Raw genomic sequence first — 25459 nt, forward strand, 5'->3', positions numbered from 1 at the left:
CTTGTAAATCTGGAAATGTGTCTAGTTTCATGGGTGTTTTGCCTGGGGACACCCACAGCAACACCCATGGAAGGCCCCCTTCACGCAAAGTACTGCGTGTAAAGGAGCGGTATTTACAAGGACAGGAAAAGCCACCCTGCATGGCTTTTCCTATCCTTGTAAGTATGGAGCAGAAAAATGTGCTGCCAGTGTGTCACAAAAAGTGATGCACTGGCAGCACAAGGGGCTTGTAAATCTGCCCCTGGATTTGTAAAGCGCTGCTTATCACCCGTGAGGGTTTCCAGGTCCTCAAGGTTCCTGCTGCTGGGTGTATATTAGCCGAACAGCCAGGTTTTCAGACCTTTCCTAAATTCCTGCAGCGTGGGAGAAGTCCGGAGGTGGAGGCCATTCCAGGCTTGTTGGCCAGGTAGGGGAAATAGCACCCACCACTTGTGCTTCGGCAGAGGCAGGGAGTGTGGGCGAGGGAGGCGGAGTGCGGTTGACTGAGGGGCTGGTGGAAGTTCAACCTGTGGTTGATGTAGACTTGTACTTTTGTGCAGAGCCTGTAGGTGTGGTTTAGCATCTTGAACTTGAACATTTGTGGACAGAGACCCAGTTAAAGTGCTCTGAGGTGAGGGGTGATGTGGGCCCACCTCGGGAGGTCAAGGACGAGCCTAGCAGCTGAGTTCTTAATGGTCTGAAGTCTGTTTAGCAGCTGTGCGGTGATACCCTCGTAGAGTGTGTTGTCTTTGTCCAGGCTGCTGGTGATGAGACCTTTTGTGACAGTGTGTCTGGTGTCAGTGGGGAGCCACTTGAAGATTTTCCGGAGTATGCGGAGAATTAGGAAGTAGACTGATGATACTGCGTTTATCTGTTTTTTCATGGTGAGTTTGCTGTCTAGTATGATGCCTATGTTTCTGGCAAGGGCATTGGGTGTGGGTGAGGGTCCCAGCTCTGCAGTATGCAGTTGTGATTAGGACAGTTTCTGTGCTGTGATTTAAGCATAATCTGGATTGGGATGGATCCAGTAGGTTGTTGTTCTGTAGGTGGTTGGCGAGTTGGTGGTTGATAGCTTTGTCCAGAACATTGGCAGGAAAAAAGAGCAGGGAGATGGCCTGGTACTTCTTGAGCTCTTCTGGGTCTGCTGATGTTTTTTTTGATGAGTTGTTTAACTATTGCATGTTTCCATTCCTTTGGAAAGGTGGCAGAGGCGATGGAGGATTAAATATGGTGGTGAGTTCCTTGTTGATGGTGCTGTTCCCCCGGTTAAACATGTGGTGGGGGCAGGGGTCCCTGGGTGCTCCTGAATGGATGGAGCTCATGATGGTGGAGGTGAACTGCATTGTGAGTTGGTCCCAGGTTGTAATCCTAGAGCTTGAGTGGGGGTTGGTGAGGTTGTGGAGGCTGTGGAGGCTGTGGATGCTGGTGATGGGTAGGTGGAGGTTGAAGTGTTCATAAATTGTGGAGATTTTGCTGTGAAATAAGTTTGTTAGCGTGTCGCAGAGCTCTTGAGAGGGAGTGATGGTGTTTTCAGTTGCTGAAGGGTTGGAGAACTTTGATGATGCTGAAGAGTTCTTTTCTGTGGTTGTTGCTGGCTTTGAGGCGGGGTGTCAGGGTGTCCTTTTTAGTGTCTTTCAGGCGTTGGTGGTAGTTGTTGATGGGCAGTTTGAAGGAGGCTCTGTTGTTTGGCTCCTTGCTGGCGCTCCAGATTCTTTCCAGTCATTTGCAATTGCGTTTGGTGGATTTCAGTTCTGGTGTGAAACAGCTGGAGTGTTTGGTGGGTTGGTCTGGTTTAGGAGGGTGACTATGTTAGTGCATTTGGTCATCCATGAGTTCTGAAGTTTTTGATGGCTTCCTCGAGGGTCGACATGGTGTTTAGGGGCCGGGGCTCTGCAGGTGTTGGTCTCGAGGTTTTTGGCTACCTTGCTGTAACTCCAGTGCGAGGCGCTGGTCTGGATGGTGAGGATGTGAGGGTGGCTGTGATGGAGAAGTGGACGATCGCATGGTCCGAATAGGTGATTACGGAGGCATGGCTGTATCTTAATCCATTGCTGGATGTGAAGATGGGGTCCAGCGTGTATCCGGTGATGTGCATGGGGTCGGTTACAAGTTGGGTGAGGCCGAGGTAGGTCATGCTATCAAGTAGGTTGGCTGCATTGGTGTCGTTGATGTAGAAGTTGAGGTCTCCTAGGAAGACGAAATTATCGAAGTTAATGGTCAGAGAGGCGATGAAGTCAGAGATGGCCTCACATAAGGCAGGGCGTGGTCCTGGTGGTCTGTATGTGAGGGTACCTCTGATGGTGGTCTTGCCATCTGTGTTGAGTTGAAAGTTGAGGTGTTCAATAATGGGGGTGGTGTCTTCAGTCGTGTAGGGATTCTTTATAGATGATGGCTGTCCCACCTCCATATGCGTTGATGCGTTCCCCTGTATGATCTTGTGTCCGTTCGCTGGGAGCCTTGGCGATGTCAGTTGCTGATGCAGGGTTGAGCCAGGTCTCGGTGAGGAAGACAATATTGGGGGTGAAGGAAGTGATGCAGTCCCAGATTCCGGTGGCATGTTTGTGGAGTGAGTGGACATTGATCAGGAGGTATTGGCAATGTCCTGGCTCAGTTGTGGTTAGTGAGGGCCCATGAGCGGGACTTCTGATGTCACTGACAATAAAGGGTAGTGACGGCATGAGAAAAGTCCTACCTTTGAGCATGGAGATGTGCAGCTGCAGTTGTCGTTGTGGGTTCCGGGATTGAGGGATGATATCTCGGCATTGGTGTAGCTTCCTTTCTCCTCCAGTGCTGGTCGTGGTCGAAGCGCGAGTGGGCACACACAGCCTTTCCTTTGGCCCACCCACTGCGCGGCGTGCTGCGTCCTCCATTAAGTATGTCCCTGGGAGCGGGATGGGGTCACTGAGAGGCAGGAGGGAGAGAGGTCATAGAGCCAGAAAAAATGACTGGCAACAAGAGAGTCGGTTAAGAAAAAAGAGTGTTTAATTTGGAGAAGGTAAAAGGAAAAACCTGGTTAAGCGGAGAAGAGATGAATTTGGGGAAAAAAGGAGCAGTTAGGAGGAGCTCAAATAGAAAAAAGTGAGCAGTTAGGAGGAGGCAACTTGGAAGAAACAAGCACTTAGGCGAAGCAAGAAGGGGAAAAAAAGCAGTTAAGAGGAGGCAAATTGAAGAAATGAGCAGTTATGAGGATGTAAATAAGGAAAAAAACAAGCAGTTTGGAGGAGGCAAAAAATGTGGTTAGGGGTGAGAAAAAAAAGAATGAATACTTGGGGGAGAGCGGCGTGTGACTTCACGGATACAGTGGATCAACCGAGGTCGACAACATTAGTGGGGAGCTAGCCCAGGGACCTGGGTAGTCTTTAGCAAGCAGACAGCTGTGCTGTCTAGTAGGCTTTTACATAATGACTCCCACGCCCTGAAAGAAAACTCACTGGGTGTCTGGGTCATCCGTATTTTGTTACGCCCTACCTCTCGCTGGCCCTCCTGCACACACGTTTATCCTGCTCATAGCAGGTGGAAAATGCCCGCGGTTTTGTCACCCGAATAGGAAAATGGGCACGGAAAAGGGCCCAGTATTACCGCGTCAGAGCAGTTATTCCCCATTGTCGGGTGGGGGGAAACATGTAAATGTCAGAATTCGGTGTGGGCAAAATGGCTGGAATCGTAAATTCAGCTTAACCCAACCCCCTCCAGTATCCAGCACTAAATTCAATGATATTCGTATTTCGCATTAAGGGCATTAAGATGGCAGAAGGACATTATATACAATGCCACCCTAATTCAGCACTGCCGGCCACATAAGTTAAAGGTTTATCAAAAAGGATGATGGAAGAAGGTCCTGCTTGCTTGGTCTTCGGACACAGGAGCTAGGTTTACAAATGATTGTTGCTTTGCATGTACTGTGTTAAAACATACCTACCATCCTAACACCACTAACACTTGTAAACTTCTTATATTGCAGGTTATCCCCTCGCTTTAAGCAATTCACAAGCAGGTATACAGGTTACTAACAGTTATGCAAGCCTTAAGAACTCATGAGAGCGAGCTTTTGTACTCTGGTAGACAGCAGCATTTGCCACAGCGTGATTGGATCTTCTTGGAAACTAGCTTAAATCAGGCAAAACATTGTTGAATTTCAGATTAGATTTCATCTGCTTTCATATTTACTGCAACACCTGTGGTGAATCTTGATGCATGCCATAGCACACCTTCGCAGCGTCTCTGTGCTTCGCTTTCCATAGAAGCTACCTGTTGCCTTTCCCTCTCCATATGCCATAGGTATGTGCAGTGCTAGCAGCTTTTCTCAAATGCTATGGTACCCTTTCCACAGTAGTCTTTTTTTTCCAGAATAAAATAGCTTTCAGTCTTTACAACTAGTATTAAGCACATCAGGTAACAAAAAGGACTGCTGGTATCTGTGAAGCTTATTTTGTCCTGTTACATTAAGCAACATCCTCAGGGCACTGATTCAAGCAAACCTTTGTGTTGTCTAAGTGTGTCTTAAATCTTGGGCATGGACTGTCCTGTCTCTGTGCCTGGATTTATTTTCAATGCACTGCGCCGAACAGAGAATCAGCTATTGACTTTGCAGTCATACAACAACCATTACAGTGTTAAATGATAGCTAATACTATAGCCTTATCTCTTAGTGGGCTACACCGGCCATTAAAGGCCTGCTCCAGCAATAAAGGCCTGAGCCGTTTCGTCTCATGCCTTTAACAAGGGGGCGAGCCTTTAATGGCTGGTATAGCCCAGCTATGGGGGCTATAATGCTATTAGAACATTCTGCCACTAGAGGGCAGAATGTTTTAACAAATAAAACAAAGTCCCCTGTGAACAACAAACATTGGAATTATGGAGCCATTAGAAGCGCAGAGCGCGCTCCATTGTTTTCAATGGAGCGCCTAACATTCCAATGTACTAATAAACTACAAATGATTCCAGACAAATGGTAATTCCAGATGACTGATAACTACTGACTCAAACCTTTGGCATGTTCCTAAAGTCAAGGAGAGTATTTCTGAGAAGGATTTCTTTTCTACGGAAAAACACAGGGTTATTATGTTCACATTTTCTTTTGCTGTAGTCAGATTGCTTGGTACAATATATCACTAATTTGGGTAAACATGATTGTCATTTTTCAGTTTATACTCAAAAGTAGCCCCATTGGTATAGTTCATTTATTGAGGTGCAGGAAGACCTATTAATATTAAGAAGCCCAACAACATTGTTTAATGTACAGAAAATGCTTTAAAATTATTTGCTAGATCAGACCCAAGGACTGCGGAGAAAATATGAATTACAGGGATGATTTTTATCAAGGGGTTATGAGTGACCTCAAATAGAAAATGTGAGCGAAGCTCGAGTTGTCTGTGACGTCACTGAGAACCCCCAAGGTGAAAAATTCACTTTTTACCATCTATAATTTTTATGTTATGTATGGCCGCCAAAAATCATCTGCCCATGCCTTGAACTACATGCCAGGGGCGAAGGATAATGGGAGAGCTATACATAACATGCCCTTTCCTCCCTGACGGAAATGTGAAAAATAAATATCTTACCTGCCATCCTTAACCGAAACCCACCACCTTCCCTACCTTCCTTTCCCCTCCTGCAGCTGTGCTTTCTGCTTTCAGTCAAAGTAGACCAGCAGAGCTGCGCTAGCAGGCTTTCAGGGATGCCGGCCAGCTTGGCCAAGGCCATTATGACATCACAACAGTTGATAACCAGTTTTGTTATGGACTGTTTTGATGTCATAGAAAGGAGTTATGACTTTCAGAAACTTCAGTGATAGAGGCTCTCCATGAGAGCTAAACATAACAAAATTAAAATCCACTTCCTCCCACTTGACCCTATCGCTTTCTACTAGACCACACCCCAATCCACTAGTTCACACTTCATTCCAATAGCACCATCTCCAAGTAGAAGAAAAAACCTGACATTATAACATATCCCTCTATATGAAGTCAATCCTACCCCCGCTAAGATGTGCTTCCTATATTATACCAATGTACCTCCCATTAGACTATTATGCCACCCATTAGGGAATGCATTCCTAAAGTGAGTCATATCCTCTCCAATTGCATTCCACCTCACACCCATTATAGCACACCTTTTTATATGATGCCATGCCTATTGCCACTAAACCACATTTTTTTCTTCAGAACACCACACCTGCTGTTAGCCTCCACATCCTAACACTCTACTGTGGCTTCTCGTAGTAGACAATGAATTGCTGCATTGATCTACGCTATCGCTTTCTCAGTCAGGTCTCTGCCAATGAGATTTCAGCTCACTCTGGCAGACCTTACATTCTTCTTTAGGCCACAGTACCTCTCATAGAACCACACTTATCACAGCAAACAGCACCTCCTCTCATAAGATCGCATCTATTCATATTAAGCCACAACTCTTACACTAGACTACACCATGTCACACTACACCTCAATTCTTCAAGCTTGACTATGACACTCAGCAATGGCCTGTGCAGGCAAGAGCGGTGGAGCCAAGTTGGGGGGATTCGACAGACAACCACGAGGGAAAATCTATAAATAATGAATGTTCCCTCGTCGTCGTCTGTTGAAATACCCCCCCCCACCCGGCCCCACCGCTCTTACCTGCTCAGGCCACGGCTGATGACACTCCCCATACTCCTCTTCCCACAGGACTACCATCACAGCTTTCATCCCGTTCTATTTGCATCTATCCTCCTACTGAATCTGGACAGTATTGTGACATCTTATTGTTTCAAGAGTGTTCCTCCTGCACATTACTTCCCCGTGTTTCTTTGTTTGCTAGAGTATTACTTGACCCGTCTTGGTGCCTTTTATAGTCAACGCTGTCTTTTCCGTTTACAGGTTCTCCGGTTTCTCAGGTTTGTTGCAAGGCCTTGGAAGCTCCAGAAATGTCAGTGAGGTGTCGACACCTTCAGGTCCTCCTCCTGGTAAGGATTTATTAGCTGTAGAAATCTAGAAATGTTGGACAGGGCAGAGTAAAAACCCAATCACAACCAGGAAGTCTGGATTGCAAAAGTGTGTCAACCTCTATGCCTGTCAGCGGTCCAAATCAAACGTTAACCAGCGTAAGGATATATGGGAGCCTGACTGCTCTAAGCTCTGGCCCTGGCAATGCAAATTTTCATTAATCTAAGATGCATGGCAGCATTGTAGGTGCGCATGCCATGTTACTCCAGATAAGGTTCATCAAGGTTCCACCATGGTGATATATGGTTCCATGAATAGATTGTGGCTAACCATGGCTTTTCCATGAACTTGAGTATGGGGCAGTCTGGTCACCTTGATGTCCTTGTGTCTCAGGGTACCAATGAACATCTAAGTGACTGCGACATAGAGTCAATATAATGTTCGCCAGTGAGAATGAAGGGATTCTCTCAGAGCTTTTAATTTCAAAATGTGTTCATGAATCTCTGCTGCAGAATCTCTATTAAGCGAGTTATATCAAAGTAACATATTTAATATTAACTGGTGTTACTTAAAAAGAGCTGCACGAAGCTCAGTGTCATCCCAATGACTACAAAAACATATTATAACAACAGCATCAAGTATACAAATATAGGAATAGTATTATCAACATTACATGCCCTGGCCTTTAGTGAGTGGACCCTTCTAAGCTTGTCACAAGTAGAATGTGTAAATTACAACCAACCTGGTCGCCTTTGTAATCAGCCTGTGCATTCAACCAATTTTCCATGACAATGGAAACTCATGCATGGGTTGACCTTGGTGGCTTAGTTCTGCCCTTGTGAGCTCCCTTATCTGTTGCTTGTTGAGCTCTAAGACCACCTTTTTTTCTGCATTAAGTCAAGTTGTTGGAATTTTGCACAGATCTCCCAGTCCCTGTCTGAGTGCACGCCACTCAATGAGGCACCTCTTCAGTGGAGCTATCCTCATGCTGCGCTTTACCGTGGCTTGAGCTACTGTTAATCTGTATTGAACTCAGGCACAAACTTGTAGGCAGATATTGTTCCACGTGACAATATGACACAAAAAGTAATGAACGAAATGTTTAAATTAATCTTAGCCACTGGGATTTATGCTGGGTTGCATTCCAAAACATCAATTTTAGCTTGTCTTTTGCAGAACGAAAATGACCTAACCATATGCAAATCATTTTCGGTCCCGCCCCACGAGGAACAGCCCAGACCCAAAACCCAGGCATTGAATGAATAAACAGCTATTTATAAAGTGCACAGCTACTTCACAGAGGAGAATAGGCGACATCAAACTGATAAGTGGACATCCCTAAATAACTGGGGTTTCAGTCCTGCTTTAAAGTTTGTTCAGAATCAAGAAGTCTCAGAGGTTTAGGCAGCGAGTTCCACAATTTATCTGCAAGAAAGGAAAAGGACCTGCCGCCAGATCTTACTTTACACATTCTTAGAATGCAGACCATTTCTTGAATTTGATGAATGAAGAGCCCTCACTGGAATGTATGTCTTGATTATTCTCTGTAAGTACCGGAGCCCTTTGTGGTCCAATGCTCTGAAAAGGATAAGCATGGCCATAAAGATAATCCTTTGTATAATTGGCATTGGCCCTTCTGAGCAGGAACACAATCAATCTCAGGCCAGTTGCAGCCTTGTTGGGCCTCATCAGTGACTGAGATGCAGTTTAAGTCCGATTGCACAGCAAAGATGGCAGCCACAGGTGTGCGTTCCCCCCCACCTACTTATGGAGACCTACTTCGACAACACAAAGGGGATGTGGTTAAGCAGTTCGGTAGGACCAAGACTGGTGGTACGGCTGCTCCCTCTCTTGAATGGCACATTGAGCAAAATATGATGAACTGGAATGCAGCTCTCAGTGTCTGAGGTTAAAGTATTCCCCCTATCACTTTTCGTGTGACTATATTGAGCATATCTTTTGTCCAGAGTGTAAGCTTCACAGGTGGGTGTATTTGCTTGGCCTGGATTACCATGTCTTCTTTGGTGAAATCTTAATACTATTTGAGGCTGTAGTGACTCACTAGTGCATAGTTTAAAATAGGAGCTCTGAGACTGAAATCACAGCTTAACTGACATAGGTGCTAGAGTTAAACCACCTGGATCTATCCCTCTTCTGAGCAGCAGGGAGGTGGGAGGTAGGACTATAGCCAGATATTGGTGAAAGCAAACCCTTCCTTTCATGACTCTTCCACATCTATTGCCTGATGTGGATATTTCTGGTAGGGCTGGGAGGGCAGTACCCATCATTAATCCGTTGCCTAAACTGTTCCTCTGTAAGAGCCTCTTACAGCTCCTGGGGTAAGGCTGAGGGAGTGTCGTATTGCCAGTCGTGGGCTAGCAGCTAGTCACTTAGCATACAGACATCTTGTTATGAGTTATGGTACTCAGAGATCCACAAGGGTGTAACTTAACTATGACATGAGTGATCTTCATACTGGGCAAGACTCAAAGTACTGGCTTTCAGGCTGAGGCCAGCTCATGGTAATGAACCAGTCGAGATCATCTCACTGCTACCTAAATTAAAATATTAACACCTACTCCGAACTCACTAAACCCAGGGATTATATTCCGCAGCAGATTTGTCTGCATATTTGCACACTGGTAGTGTGATGAGAAAAAAGTAGCTTCACGACTGTGGGCATGCATGTCAAGCGAATGTAGGGAGCAGGATGGCTCATCATATCTTCCTTGGGTCACAGCCCTTGTGACTAGGACAGCAGGGAAAATATAGGCCAGCCCACAGTCTTGGACTGCCACATTCCTCACTGCCAGAAATGGCTGCAGGGATGACTGGCAGTATTGGAAGAGTTGCCTACCAGAACTCTATTACTAGCTACAGCTTATCTCCTAGAGGTTTTTGTTTTCCAGCTGGCAAAATAAAAAGGTTTTCACACCTCCAAATATGTCTTTCAGGAGCAGAAACCTATCTAGTTGGTAGCTTCTTACAACAACCTTGGTGAAATTAGGAAGCCCTAAAGTTCACTGATGTGACTTGTACTTCTCTTTGCCATCAAATTAGGTAAAGCTGATGGAGAATATGCAGCAATTCACATTCAAGAAAAAGAAGAAAAAGAAGACGACATAGGAGAATTAAACTCGTTCCAGGACTGCACCGTACTTTACGACTACATGGCCCAGGTAATAATAGAACTTTACTTCACTTGCAGGCTCACTACTCTGATTGTATTTCCGTTATTAAAAAAATAGAAGATATGTATCCGAAGCAGTATATCAATTTCCAGTCACTCTCTCAGACTCCACCGTTCTTGGTTTGTGATGGCTGGTTGAAGAGATATATATTTACTTCAAAGTTAAACAACTGCAATTTGCAGATCAGCAACTTGTCATTAGGGCTATCACCGAAGTCTTTTGTGTACTATTTCCTGGGATTGCAGAATCTCAAGAATGCCCTTTGTCAGGGTAATTATTTTTCCGAGCACACCACCACAAAATGTATCCATAAAACTGAGATGTGCAGAATTGATGGCATATTAAGTATTAATGGCTGATAGGTAGTAGTGGTCCCTACAAGGGGGAACTGCACATCAATATGGGCAATGTATTTGTAATTAACAATGGTTGTGTGTGAATAATTATGTTACTATAATTGGGACGGGGTGCTAAAGTAGCTTGATACACCTACTACCTGGAGGTGCTATTGGCACATTAGAAACTAATATGCAAATAAGTACACTAGAACAAAGCTGTTACAGCACACCCTTTGATATCTATGGCAATCAAGGTAAAGTGCCTTGACAAAGTCTAAGTATAGACGAAACACGTGTCTGAAAAGTCGTGTGCTGGGAATGTTTTGAAAAATCAATAAAAAGTGAAAAAATTATTGCCTGATGACATCATTGAATTTTCTACATGCTCCACACATCTGTTGTCGCATTGAACTGTCCGCATCAACATATGTCTAGGAATGCATATGATTTCAGACTGTGTCTATTATTTGTCTAACACTTTACCTTGATTGTCATAGATATCAAAGGGTGTGCTGTAACTGCTTTGTTCTAGTGTACTTAAGTATTAATGGGGTTACCCAAAAATGCTACCCGACCCGGGTTACAGTTGCAGTACAATGAAGAACGGTCGCAATAGCAACATTTACAAACAAAATAGGAAAATTAGCATTCACAAGACCTTGTTTACATGAACTGCAAAATATGCAATTTATTGTCAAAGTAATTGGTATCTAATGCAATTATTATTCAAAGCATTGATCATTTAAAGCAACACAGTTGCTCATACATCTGACGGTATGATTTGTATTTACAGTGCTCTTGGTGTGGGTAGAGGGAGGTATGTGGGTTGGGGTTCAAGTGAGTGAGTGAAGGTGGTGGACAGGGAAGAGGTAGTGTGACATATATACATCAATTATACATGATATAACCTTTCAGCCTAAATCAGGTCAATTGCTCCCATATATACACATAACCCTGAAGGGCATCAACTAATGAGAATATTGTCGTCATAGCTTGTGAAGTTGGTATGTATAGTCAACGTTTCGACCTGGGAAGGAGGGTAGGTTGAATCCTCAAGATGGGGTCTTCATCAGGACAAAACTGAGAAGACCGCCTACTCCAGAAAACAGCAGATGGGCTCAGCTTTACAGTCAGAGGAAGTGGGCTCATACGAGCTCTAATTAGGGAGAAGAAAGAATCAACATCCGTTGTGTGTGCTGTGGGCCAACCAATTACTCGCAGTCAAAAGAACAAATCCAAATTTCTTCCTTGCGGCACTCTGGCTCTGTATATACAAATCATACCGTCAGATGTATGAGCAACTGTGTTGCCTTAAATGATCAATGCTTTGAATAATAATTGTATTAGATGCCAATTACTTTGACAATAAATTGCATTTTTTGCAGTTTATGTAAACAAGGTCTCGTGAATGCTAATATTCCGTTTTTGTTTGGAATTGATGGCATAAGCACGAAAACTCTCATGCTCTCTCCAGTGATGTAACCTAGCACCCATTACATAGATCAGTACCTGTAAAGCACAACTGGTCACCAAGTAAATATATAACTAATCCTATACCGTGGCACATTGTTACATCATCACATGTCCCTGTGAATGCAAGACACTCCAGCATGCTGGCAGTCAATAAAACAGCAAAATGAAAGATAATATAAATAGGTTAGTATAGTGTGTCTGAGCCTTAAAAGACTGACTTCCAAATGTCCATGAATTCTATTTTTTTTCTGCTCAGAAGCATTTATCTGTCGATTAATTGGTATAGAGCATTTTCCTAATGCCTATCGCTATGTTGAACTACTACCATGTAGGAGTAAGCTTTATGCCAGAAGCATGTCTCTATAGAACAAAAAATGACATGGCCAAGCCTTCAACCCAGCAAAGAGGCCAAGTTGGTGGGTATCAGACCCCCATGTCTGCAAACGATGATGGCCTTTTGGACTTTTGTAGCTGGAACAACAAATCAATTTTGATATTCTCTTTACTCTCTATTAGGAATCTGAGCCCTGTCAGCACATTCTTGAAAACCACAACAGCATGTAGTGTGTAAAGGAGGATGCCACAGGACTTTACAAGACCACATTGGCCAAATACTCAAACTTGTTAGGTAGATGTATCAGTGAAATAAGTAACTTTTTAGTAGAACTTGAAAATAAATTGGAGGCATCCACAAAAGGAATGTATGAGGTTTGAACCAGAGACTAGACCCTGTACCCTCAGTGGGTGTCACTTGGGAGTAAACCACTGATCACACACACTCACACTCTGAAAATACCTAGGAACATCTCCATGTTATAGTTGTTGTTTTTACACAACTTTGTTGTAATTGCTGTTATTTCGTGTTCACTTATGTTTAGTTTCCACAAAAGTTGTTCCAGAAGCGAACACTGAAAAGGCCTTAGGTTTAAAAGAATTTTGTTATGAATCAAAGTACAATGTCCAAGAAACTTGTTATAATTTGATTTTCGGTTCACAACGAGAGTGAAACCTCAATTTCAACAACTCAATCTCTCTGCCCACCCATTGTCAAGGTGACATCTTCCTCATCAATTCCACACAGTTCTCTTGCGCAATAATCAACTCCACCGTTCCAGAAAACCCATTAACCCCAATAGAGTTACCTGTGGCTAGCACTGCCTTTTTCCTCAGATCTCTTTCCCAGTCACTCCACATGAATGGATTTGTTTCTCTATTCATTGAGAACGTCCTTCTTCAGCATTCAGTCATTAGAGTTTTTTCACAGTGTACTCCACGTTGCCTTTGTTTTCTCCTATATCTCTAAACCATCATCCCTTTAAAGAAAGATCACAATATTGGGCCACCCACACCACTTGCCATATCGTAACTCAAAGCAGATTCACCCATTCAAGTAGCGCATGGCTGCTCAAACCCATACACAGTGTTCCCCCACGCCCTCACATAAGATTGCGATCTTGCTCAGTTTTCTTATTTGAATAGCCCAATACGCACAGCCACCAATGACCTTTTAACGCCTCCTTATCCCACCAAGCATACCTGTCACTCTTTTTGCATGCAGAACACGCGCTCTTGACAACAATCAAAACAATAATTGTTTACATCTTAACTCTTCTTTCTATCCCTTCTCCCTTCATTATAACCCCATATTCAATATACCCCTCAACACCCGATCACTGATTTGATACCTACCGTAAATCTTTAACTTACCTTTATTTTCCATTGATCCACCCTTTGATTCTCCCACTTTCTTAACCAACTTTTCAAATGTTCAATTTTCCCCTTCGCCCCTAGTGCCTAACATCCCTAATACAAAATTGGTAGAGCTATTCCAATACTCGGAGTCCCCCTGTTGACCGGAGCAACCTATTTGGTTTCTATTTTTCCTTACAATCTCCTCTAAGAGCCTTAAGATGATCACCTTCATTTGACTTATCAACTATGCTTCTACGAGCAATCTCTACCCCCATGCATGTCTTTGAACTGATTATCGTCACAACCGCTTCTAGTTTAGGCTCGCCTTTTGCCTCTTGACTAGACTTGCCAGGGGACCACAACATGCCCTGTTGACAAAGTCTCACCTAGGGAAAACTGGCTCTACCCTCTCTGGTTCTACTTTCATTCCATACCCTGCTACTCTTACACCTCTGCTACAACCAAACTCAAAATTAGACTTCTCCTCTTTGGGTTACAACTCAGCTCAGGTTGCCAGCGACTTCAACATCTGCATCTCATTTACCTACCGGTCCCTAGTACCCTCACTTTGTCATGGACAGCCTCATACCGTACAGCACTGTACAGTTTGATGCTCAAACCAGATTAAAGATTTATATATATTACTCATCAACCATCTGATTTCACTCCCACAATTTTCTGTAATCCATTTTACCAGCCATATTGGTATTCCATTTGAATGTGAGGAGTAATTCTCCTCCCTTATTAACAGCTAGCCATCTTACTGCATCTTCACCTTTATTTCTTTCGTCAGGACACTTGCTCCTTACACCATGTGTATCTTCTAAAAGTACCTACATCCTAATTAGCAATGATATAGTTAAAAATCATGCCTACTATAGAGGGAACTGGGCAAAGGCACACCTCTCATTCAGTCTCAGGTGAACATACATTTAGGGTCAGACCTCATGTTACCCAGCTTTATATTTTAAAAAAATTATCACTACCTTAGTCAGTGTTTACTCACAAAAGTCCATCGGTTTAAATTGAATATTTCAGTAGGACCACAGTGTTATTGCCAGGGGTTTCTTGCAGCTCATAGTCCCATTTGCTTCTCGCCCTCAAACTCACTGCCTCCACCCGCTCCATGTTTCTTTTTCGCACATGTGCTTGTGCATCCACACCCCCTGTGCTGCTTTTCCACTCCCTCCATCCACTCCCCATTGCCTCCCTCCACCCTGTTCCTCCATAGAACCCCTTCCCCCCCCATGTCCACTGTCTTTTTAGGTCGAGACTGAGCCATCGCGCAAGCGCTGCTCTTGTGACCTGTTGTAGGCAGAGTACGGAGGTGAAGTCCCGCCCATATTTGTCATTGGCTTGTGTCTTTGTCCTTCATAAATGCTGGTTTCTGATTCCTTAATAGGCTTGTTAGTCCTGCCTTTTCTTAATTTGTAACCTCCCATGTCTACTGGCCCCTTTACTTTGGTTGGTGCACGGAACGTGTTATTTAGACTGTGAGCACTATTTTCTATATGGAGTTTCTCTTACTGATAGCACGGCTCTTGACCAGAGACAGTGTGTGGTTCTAGGCAAACCTCTTTTCTCTCTCTCTGCCTAAATGTGAGTGATGCCAATACCGCCTTGTCACATACACCTCATTGTGCTTTGCAGTTGGCACACGTGGCATTGAGGTTAAAATCCAAACATACCACCTGGCGTTCGGCATCACACATGAAGCTCAGTGCAGTGATTAGTACACATGCAATTTAGTGTCATTTGGCATACACACAAATAGGCTGCTCAGTGTGCTTTGGTACACAAACAGTTAAGTGTAATCAGTACATGGGCAGGGTGATGATAGGTCGAACATACTTTAGAACTTGTTTCACAGTAGTGCACCTCAGTGCACATGCATTTTAGTGGCACTCACCGCAGACTATTCAGTGTGCCTCGGGTCAAAAGTAGGTAAGTGAAAAAACACCTGCACTTTAGTGCATCACAAAACACATGCACATTTGTGCACTAATGCAAAAAGAACAAATGGATTAAACCCAGATCACTTGACTGGGGGTGAGTGTTTGATTTGCTCAAACGCTCCGTCCATCATCCCCTTTGGTATCGCTTTGTTTGCCCTAAGTTGGCAGGGTATGCCCAGACGTTGGTCCTTGGCTCACTTTACCACTGGATTCAAGATAGCCTGGCTGACAAGGGTTATGAACCCGAAACCGGTCCCAGGATGCTTGTTTCCGGTCCAGGGAAGACATGGCTTGGCAGTTCGGGCTGGACTGTTCCCATGAGGCACAGGGTCAGACTGATTTGCATATGGCCATGTCTGAACTGGGGTGGTGGAGTGAGCTAAAGAATGATGATGGATTAAACCCAGATCAGTTGACTGGGGGTGAGTATTTGATTTGCTCAAACACTCCGTCCATCATCCCCTTTGGTATCGCTTTGTTTGCCCTAAGCTGGCAGGGTATGCCCAGACGTGGGTCCCTTGCTTACTTTACCACTGGATTCAAGATAGCCTGGCTGACGAGGGTTATGAACCCGAAACCGGTCCCAGGATGCTTATTTCCGGTCCAGGGAAGACATGGCTTGGCAGTTCGGGCTGGACTGTTGCCATGAGGCACAGGGTCAGACTGATTTGCATATGGCCATGTCTGAACTGGGGTGGTGGAGTGAGCTAAAGAATGATGATGGATTAAACCCAGATCAGTTGACTGGGGGTGAGTGTTTGATTTGCTCAAACGCTCCGTCCATCATCCCCTTTGGTATCGCTTTGTTTGCCCTAAGTTGGCAGGGTATGCCCAGATATGGGACCCTTGCTCACTTTACCACGGGATTTAAGATAGCCTGGCTGACGAGGGTTATGAACTCGAAACCGGTCCCAGGATGCTTGCTTCCGGTCCAGGGAAGACATGGCTTGGCAGTTCGGGCTGGACTGTTCCCATGAGGCACAGGGTCAGACTGATTTGCATATGGCCATGTCTGAACTGGGGTGGTGGAGTGAGCTAAAGAATGATGATGGATTAAACCCAGATCAGTTGACTGGGGGTGAGTGTTTGATTTGCTCAAACGCTCCGTCCATCATCCCCTTTGGTATCGCTTAATTTGTACACTGAGGCCCATACTTTCATGATTGTACCTTAGGACAAATGGACATGGGTGAGTAACCCCGGTCCCTGCAGCTTGTGGGGGGATGTGGGGAGGAGGGGGATGTGTAGAGTGAGGGGGCTTCCACAGGGCCCCCATTCAGGGTACGCCATTGCATATCTGTGAGATCTTGGAACCTCGGGGGCCCTCGTCACATACAGCAGTGGGGGCCCCATCATTTTGTGTTACACCACTGAATGAGCGATAATGCAGATCTGTAAATATGAAACTGAAGACGCCTCGGACAGTCACCTTTCAAATTACAGCAAAGAGCATGCGCACAGCAAACACTCACAATGCACATTGTGTACAGTGCTAAGTCATACCAGTTCTCTCGTACTCACTCACTCGCAATGTACACAAAATCATAAATATACAGCATTGTGCATTTTAGAAAACCGGCAATTAGATGATTCCCAACACAGGTGAGTCAATTAAAGATGCTTGAATGCACTCAGCAAACATGCATGTCAACACATTTACAAAACAAAACATGTATTTCAATTCAACTGAGCAATTACTTGCCAAGTCAATAACAAATATAAATACCTGCTTGGGTTCCCATTTGCATCACCACTTTGTTTTCATGATTGCACGCGTTTATGGTGAAAACTGACTGCATCTGCTCCTCTATAAAAACAAATACCATTTGTGCCATGTTGGGTGCCAAAGACTGGCACTACTGGAGAGCCTGGACGCCATGCAGGGTAAGTGCTGAATTGTTTTTTATTCCTCTTGAGCACTTTAGAGTTACAGCACGTCCCCTCACCCTCCTTGCTTGCATGCGCGTGGGCGTGCATGTCCGTCTACCACCTTTGCCATTTCCTCTCTGCCACTGTCATTTCCTGTCCCTCGTGACCCCCCATTGGGAGTAGCCAATGTAGGGAAGGGAATGGGTGACCTTCAGGGTCCTAGCTCAACCAACAGATTGAAAACGTAAGTCTCCCAATTGAGGACTGACTAAACTACAGACCCATTTGTGTATGCTTAAAAATAAAAGGTGGTTGGGAGAAGACAAAATTTAATGACCAAAAAGAGGCTGGATTATTCAAGTTTTAAAACCACTAATGGAGCATAAATTTGTCATCAATAGAAATTACATCACATACCCTTTAGACCAATGAATTAATCACAGGAAATGACATTGCATGCCATGGGATGCGAATCCGTGAGAGCCTTAGATGGCCTCATGACAACTCAAAAGCATTGCATAAATGAGAGGCCTTTGTGTATTTGGTTAGTTTAAACCTCACCAGCACATCTCTTGATCCGCAAAGAAGCCAGATCAGGGAGCACCCACCCATGGTAGCAGCTTCGAGGCATGCACTTCAAACATTAACTAAGAGGCTTCTTGGTAATTAGCTGCCTACTCTTGGGAACTGAGTTAAACATTTCACGCATTCAATTTTCAGAGTGCCCACAAGCATCAAGACCCTGGCATCTCTAGAGTGGTGCTAGATTGGTTCATTGCCCCAGCCTGATTTGTCTAGGCCTCTCTGTGGGGCCCCCTGCCACAGCTGGTGAATGCTCTTGGAGGTGGCACAGAAAAACAAGCATTTGCAATGCGATAGGTCTCGCATTCACGCGAGTTTAAGCTATTAGTATTATAAATGACAGTGCCTTTTATTTATGTTTTAAAACATAAATAAAACGCATTGTCAATTACAATACTAATAGCTTAAACTCTCGCAAATGCGAGACCAATTGCATTGAAAATGCTTGTTTTTGTGGGGGAGAACTAGGCAGTAAATATGTACAGGTCACTCTGCCTTAAAAAAAAGCACTTTTTGCACTACTACTTTTTTTTTATTTACCATCTCAGGTCTGTAAATAAAAAATTACACCAGCGTAATTTTGTAGGTGTGCCTGCATAATGACGTAACAGTGTTGTTACCTTGTTGTTAAATCCACACCAGTTGACAAGAAGGTAATCTTCACTTAAAGGTGGAAAATATCAAAAGCCACTCCAAAGTCAAGGAGGCCCAGAAGGCCTGGGTCGGTAATGAGAGGGAAATTATCTGTGACCAGGATATTCTCCATCTCTCTCCAGTAGAATGTTTCAAAACGATATTTATAGTCACATAAGCGGCTGTTGCTCTTAATTTGTGCTTGCTAAACCTGCGCCCTAGGAAGGGTAAGGGCAAGTATATCATTGAGTTGCTGTTGGCTGGCGGGTGACTACTGGTTGCTGCAGCAGTAAGATCTTTGTTAAGAGAATCTGGTAGGAAGTCCTTGAAGACATTATGTTACTGTTTGATGGATTTATGTTGACCTCAGCGAGTGTTTGGCATGTCCTGGATGAGGAATAGGATCATGACATGGTCAGTCCAGTTCAGTGGTACCAATTTATGAAAGCCCGGGGTTATCATTGTGATGGAGAAAAGGTCAAGAGTGTTGCCTTTTGTGTAGGTTGGTTTAATGATATATTTCTTGTTATCCACAGTGTCAAGAATATTGAGAAAGTGTTGTTCATGTTCTTAGTGATGGAGTTTCTTAGCAGGTTTGCTGTAGCATGCACGACCACCTGGTGGGATTGAAGATGACTGTAAGGCTTCCTTCAGGATATTTTGATTGGCCTATGAGGTGTATTCTCTATCATATAGGAGCAAAGAGATCAAGGATAAATATGGCAGTGGGTGCAAGACCCCTCTCCGTCAAGATGTAGCTTCAGATTTGGCTGGTGATGTTTGAGATTGCCTTGAATAGGGAGTTGGTGTGGAGGGTGAGGAGGATTGCTTCTTGCAGCGATCTGCACTTCTTCACATTTGAAACATTTGCATCTCAGTAAACATTTGTATGGACAAATTTGAATACATGTGCTCACCATCTATGCCAATATTTATTTAGGTGTAGCAGAGTTATTTTTTTAGGGTGTGCCAGTAACAGGAGAATACCTCAAATCACTCCCGTTTAGAATGGGCTGCCTATGGGAGTTAGTGTAGCTTAGTTCCTACCGGTGAAGGTAAAAAAGAACAGGATTTGCAGGATGCGTTCTGCAGCTTATCCACCATGAAATGAAAAACGAGGATACAGAGATGGGGTTGTGATCCATTTCAGAGACTGGACTTCTGAGACCTGGTGGTACTAGGCACACTAACTGGAAGACACGATGAACACCTATGGGTACCAACATGATGTACCCTTAAAATAGTTTCAACAGATATTGTGCTCCGAATCCCAACTTGCAGAAAGGCAACAACAATTTAGCAATCAAACTCTTTTCTGTACCAATAACAGTAAAGAACATACACGTCTCGCCCCCACTGTATGCTAAGAACAATTGTTAATGTTCAAGCACATACACAATCTATAAGATATGAGCATTTTGGGGAATACCACAACTCTCCTTAAATCCTCTCCCAGGTGTGATCCTCAAAAAGAAATACAAAGCCAACATCTTTGCAGCCTATGACAGTTTCTTTCAAAACCAAAAGCTTCCACCACCTTGTAACCCTATCCAAGATAATTAGACAACTTAACACCTGAAATCAATCACACTCTGCAAACCACCCTAGAAATGTTCTTTCAAATGACAAAACGTCTTTACTGACAAAATCAATTGCAAAAGTACCAGCATAAACACCATAGAACTCTCCGACCTGGCTCTTCCTCCATCAATATTTAAACAAGAACTCTTAGAATTCTGACCAGAACCTGAAAGAAAGAAGAAGTCCCTGTCTGCCACCCTCGTGTGTAAGAGAGCACATTATTGTGCTAAATATTGAGTGCCTCACGGAAACATTCCCTTGAAAAAATCGAACATTTAGACTCCTAGCTGGTGGCAGGAAAGAGCAGTCTTTCTCCTCTGTCCCCAGGTGCACAGGCACATGGTGTAAACCTTGGCAATTATCAAGTTAGATGAGGGTACCCAGCTAGAGTCATGGATTCGTATCCCACAGTAACGAAGCTGAACTAGTAGAAAAGGAAGAAGATATGTCTTAAGACAAAGATAGCAAATACTTAGAGTTCTCTGTTAAAGAGACGCTGTGAACAGAAAACGGACAGTTCAAGGACATGCTTGGCTTAGTGGTGCAATAAAAGTCTGAGTCAAGTACTTGGGCAATGCGGTTCGGAGCTGTAAAACACTGTTCCAAGCGCAGTTCAGAATGCACGGGTATCTGATTTACATTTGGGTGTCTCATACCATACATTGGTTTGATCACGCTGAGAGCTGCTTCTACTTCAGAGTGCAAAGTCCTTAGGTATTGTCTCTTCCTTCCCTACAACTTTCACACAATGCCTCGGGTCACTTCTCTCTCGCAGGACTGTCTCCCTTTCCAAGCTAGCCGACCAGCACTGAAACAACAAGCCAGGCACACAAGCTGTCTCTCATCTCCCTGCAGCACAGACACTCTACTCTAGTCTCACGGAGGCGGCTTCTATTTCAACAACTAATCATGCCCTTCCCCACTACCCTGTGTCTCTGAACATGAGTCCCGATACCCATCTAAAGACCCAGGAGAAAAAATTGCTTGTACAATGACATCACTTCCTAATCCTGGAAACTCATTAGTATATACATAATTTTCTGTTTTTATCAGACATCTGAATACTTGCTGCAGAATATATTTCAGAGCACACACACTTTTCTATTCCATTAGTACAGCTTAATCACCTACTCCATGCACATTAAGAAAGGGACAATAGAGTCTACCAAGCCCCGTAGGCCTTTCAGTTGTAACAGAGACATAACACAAGAGTGCGACACACAAAAAGGGGGATAGATATATATGATTTGCTACACAGGCATTTCATTGATAGACCCAGTGAAGGTCCTGTAGGGCATATAGTAAACTGGTATGAACCCCAGATTAGCTATGTACTTCAATCCTTTTCCGTATTGTCAAGCATGCCTGGCACCTACGAGTATATTAAGGGTGTTTCAAGGTTTAGTTTATTACTTCAGGTAAATGGGGCACAGAGTTTCCACTTCTTATTTTACCATTAATAAAACATTGTTTTCAGGTATGTGAACAAAATTAGTTTTAATTAACCAAGACTACAACTCCTAGAATCCACTGTGTTGGAAACTTTCCCTTTCTGTAGTGTCACCCTGATTTATTTATTTTTGTTGTCTATATAAATCTGTGTACTTTACCCTTGCTGAACAGTGCTAACATGTTTGTGCTGCTAGTTTCAACACAATTACATTTGGAATACCTCTAATTGGCATATTTAACTTGCCTACAGTTGCCTAGTATATGGGACACACAGGCTACCCAGGCCCTGTAAGTTAAATATAAGTATTCAACCGTTACTTGGAAGCTTGTGGTGAAGTCTGAACGGCTCCCAGGATAGGTACAATGGGTGTTAGGTGTGGGGAGGAGTTGTCCTCCCCTTGACATAATGGCCATGGGGCTGTGCCCAGACACTTGGCGCACATCAGAGGGGCATCCCATGTCACAGGCAGATGTAGCTCGCACTTGGGCCTGTGGTCCTTTTTGTCCTTCTAGTCAGACAGTGGGAGCGATCACTGCCTCAGAACTGGTTTGAAGTGGCCACTGGGGTGGGGCTGTGAGCATCCTCTTTGACATTAAAATGTTGTGTTCTGCTTGAATTTCACATCCTTCTTGACAGATCTGCTGAGGATTTTCATATGACACTTGGGGCGCACTTCAACGAGGTCACCTCTGTCACCGGCAAATGTTAGCTGACACTTGGGCAGGGACCATCTTTAGTCCTCCCAGCCAATCAGACCCTAGTCAGAGAGGGACTCTCTTTGACATTGCAGTGTCTACACCTGTTGACAGGTTTGCTGGGTTTGCATATTACATTTAAAGGAGGGAAACAGAATGCCGAAACACTTTGTGCGTATCCTCTGTCTGGTTGCTGAAAGCTCATCTTTGATTTTACCAGACTTCTATCTCTGAGTTTGTTGGTGTACAGGGACTGCCTAAAACTGGATTTTAGTATTAGATGTGGGAGGACACCAGGATTTTCATAGTATACTCCCAACACACACCTCTAGCCCTAAGAGCCTACGTTTAGTGGGACCAAAGACTTTGACCATCATGAAAATGCATAAAGTGGGTAGGATTAGCCCCCAGACGCTTTATCTTCTTGGTTAGGGGGTCCACAGTAGTGCTCCTAACCCAGTAGCTCGTGCCAGGCATAAATGTGGCACCTCCAGGGACACTCTTCAGAAAACCTGTGGACTTGTGGAAAATCAGAAAAGGACTGAACCTGCCGTTTGAGACCTGAGAAGAGCCTAGAACACTGGGCCTCTCCCTCTTGTACCCAGGACAAAGAAGTGGACTCCAAGGGTCATAAGACTTAGCTGTTAAGACTACAGGAACACAAGAAGCCTTTTCCTCCTGCTGCCCAGCTAACTGGACCTGGACTGGACCCCGCTGTCTGACCCTGCCTGACACCCTGTGAGTCTCAATTGCTTCCCTGAGGTCGCGGGAGGCTTTAAAAGTGTACTCCTGTGGTGGATTGGAACTTAAAAGACTAAAGTCAGAATGTAGAATGTTAGACAAGGGCAATACTACTCAGTGTATCCAACCCTCTCTCCATTGCAGTCTGCGTCAAATTTTGACTTTTAGTGCTTTTTGGTGCTATTTCTACTTAAAACTTTAAAAATTCATATCTCCACTTCCCCTTATTGATTTTGTTTTGTAATTTTAGTGTTAAGTTTTTAAATTAAATTTCATTCGAATTCCTTACTGTTTTATAACTGCATAAATACTTTACACTGCCTAAGCTGGTCCGCTCTGTGGAATAGCTGCCAGGTGATAGAGCTCAAGTTAATTTAGTGACTTTAAATGTTCACTCGAACAGGGTTTGAGATTAATATTTAAGGTGGCTACTTACCCCACTCAACTAGTTATACAATTTCTTACACATTGTCACCCTTAAATTAAACCCCATAGCTGGGAATGAGCTGCCCCAACACTAGCGACATGGAGGCATCTAGAAATGGTTTGTGTAAATTAGATTCTGGACACACTTTATAACTGCATTCAGAGACAAAAGTAACTTAATTTACAACCACTTTTAAATTAGGTTAATTTCCACACTGGAATTTGCAACCTAAAACCTTGATTGACTTTCCAAACAGCAGCATCAATGCAGCCCAGAAAACAAATAGAACATGACATTCCCACTGAACAGGTTATCAGCCTGTCTTCCACTTCAAAGTCATACCAAGAGGGGTGTGGTATGCCACGGATTGGACTATGTCCGCCCACAATTCCTGTGTCAACTTTGCTAAACTTGAGGAAGGAATGTCTATCATTCCATTAATAAATAACACATTACCTGATATGTATACTGAGATTTCACAGAGCGCGTCTCTTGGAACCAGCGAGTACTATCACCATACTAAAATACTAAATTGAAGAAATGTAATCAGTAGAGCTTAATTTGTAAAAAAAATAAATAGTTAATAAAATAATGTGAGTGCAGAGAAATTGGGTTTCTGGCTGGCTACGGTACACCCATATGCCAGGCAGAATCCATCACTCTAGTCAGAGCAAGTAAGCTACACACCATAGATAATCTGTGCTCACCCTCTGGTAGCTTGGCACAGAGCAGGCAGGCTTATCAACAAAGGCAATGTGTAAAGCGTTTACGCAACACACTCTCACAGAAACAAAATGAATACACCACAAAAGAGACTCCACACAGGATTATATGAAAATTATAGAGTATATTGTACATAAAACATAGACCAAAATGACATCAATCATAAATACTGTGCATACTACGCAAATTCTGAGATAATATTCGTTATTCTGAACAATGTAAGAATCAAAACAAACTACAACATAACATCAGGACATGTAATGCAGCAGTTAGGTTAGAGAAAAAACACATAAGTCAACAAATATCTCCAGTAGTACATAAATCACAAAATATCACCATAAGAGCATCAGGTGCAGTGTCCCTGCACTCTTATCACGCCTTATACAGTAATTAGGGATCCCATGTAAGGCACATGTGCGATTCTAGTTGTACTACGGTAATTCTATGATCATCCTTTTCTGAATGGAAGAAAAGAAAGGTTCTTTATGCTGAATGCGCAGTGGCGGCTCCTCAGCTAAGGCAGAGGAGCGTTGCCCCACTGCTCGCTGACCAGTGCAAAAGAAAAATAAAATGATAATAACAAGAAGTTATTATCATTTTATTTTACTTTGCGGGACTCTGATTGCAGCCAAGTCAGGTGGGGCGGAGCTAGGCTCCTCACTGTCAGAGGGAGCAGGAGTAGTTTGCACTCCCTCCCTAAGTGTGCATGACGGCTTGGTCGAACCTCTGGGGCTGTCCAAACAGTCATGCACACTTGGCATGTTCTCCACTGGGCTGTGTTGCACAGCCCAGTGGAGATCATGCCCAGCCTCCCAGTTACTGCCTGAGTGGCCATTTCGGCCGCTCAAACCAATCGCGACGCTGCTCCTGCACTGAGGACTGAGGGGAGATGTGTGGCAGCCTTTCCTCCTCCCACCCCCCACCCCATCACCCCCGTACAGAGGCAGCCACTATTATGAATGTGATACTGCTTCTGGGTGCACATGACTGTGGCCAACTGCGGGCTGATGATCCCTCACTCCCAAAGGGTGGGGTTTCTTCCCACCACGCAGTATAGGAAGTCTTTGCCCCGAGCCCCAAACAGGACACCCGCGTGTCAGTACAACAGTGCCCCCGTGGTTCATCTCTGCAGGAGAAAGGAGGGGAGAAGGCACCACCTGCAACTGCCCACAAGTGTGCGGCGCACCGTGCCAAAATATTGCAC

The 25459-nt window shown here is 44.1% G+C and overlaps 1 protein-coding gene across 1 annotated transcript in view; it reads left to right on the forward strand.

Annotated features, from left to right (window-relative positions):
- Positions 1-25459, forward strand: part of PSTPIP1 (proline-serine-threonine phosphatase interacting protein 1) — a 632908-nt gene that overhangs the window by 559846 nt on the left and 47603 nt on the right. The window contains exons 13-14 of the mRNA XM_085644041.1: positions 6837-6922; positions 9963-10081. Of these exons, the coding sequence (XP_085500167.1) occupies positions 6837-6922; positions 9963-10081 (205 nt within the window). The remainder of the gene's footprint in view (positions 1-6836; positions 6923-9962; positions 10082-25459) is intronic.

This window comes from Triturus cristatus, chromosome 3_1 (genome assembly GCF_964204655.1).
Source record: "Triturus cristatus chromosome 3_1, aTriCri1.1, whole genome shotgun sequence".
Lineage (NCBI taxonomy): Eukaryota > Metazoa > Chordata > Amphibia > Caudata > Salamandridae > Triturus > Triturus cristatus.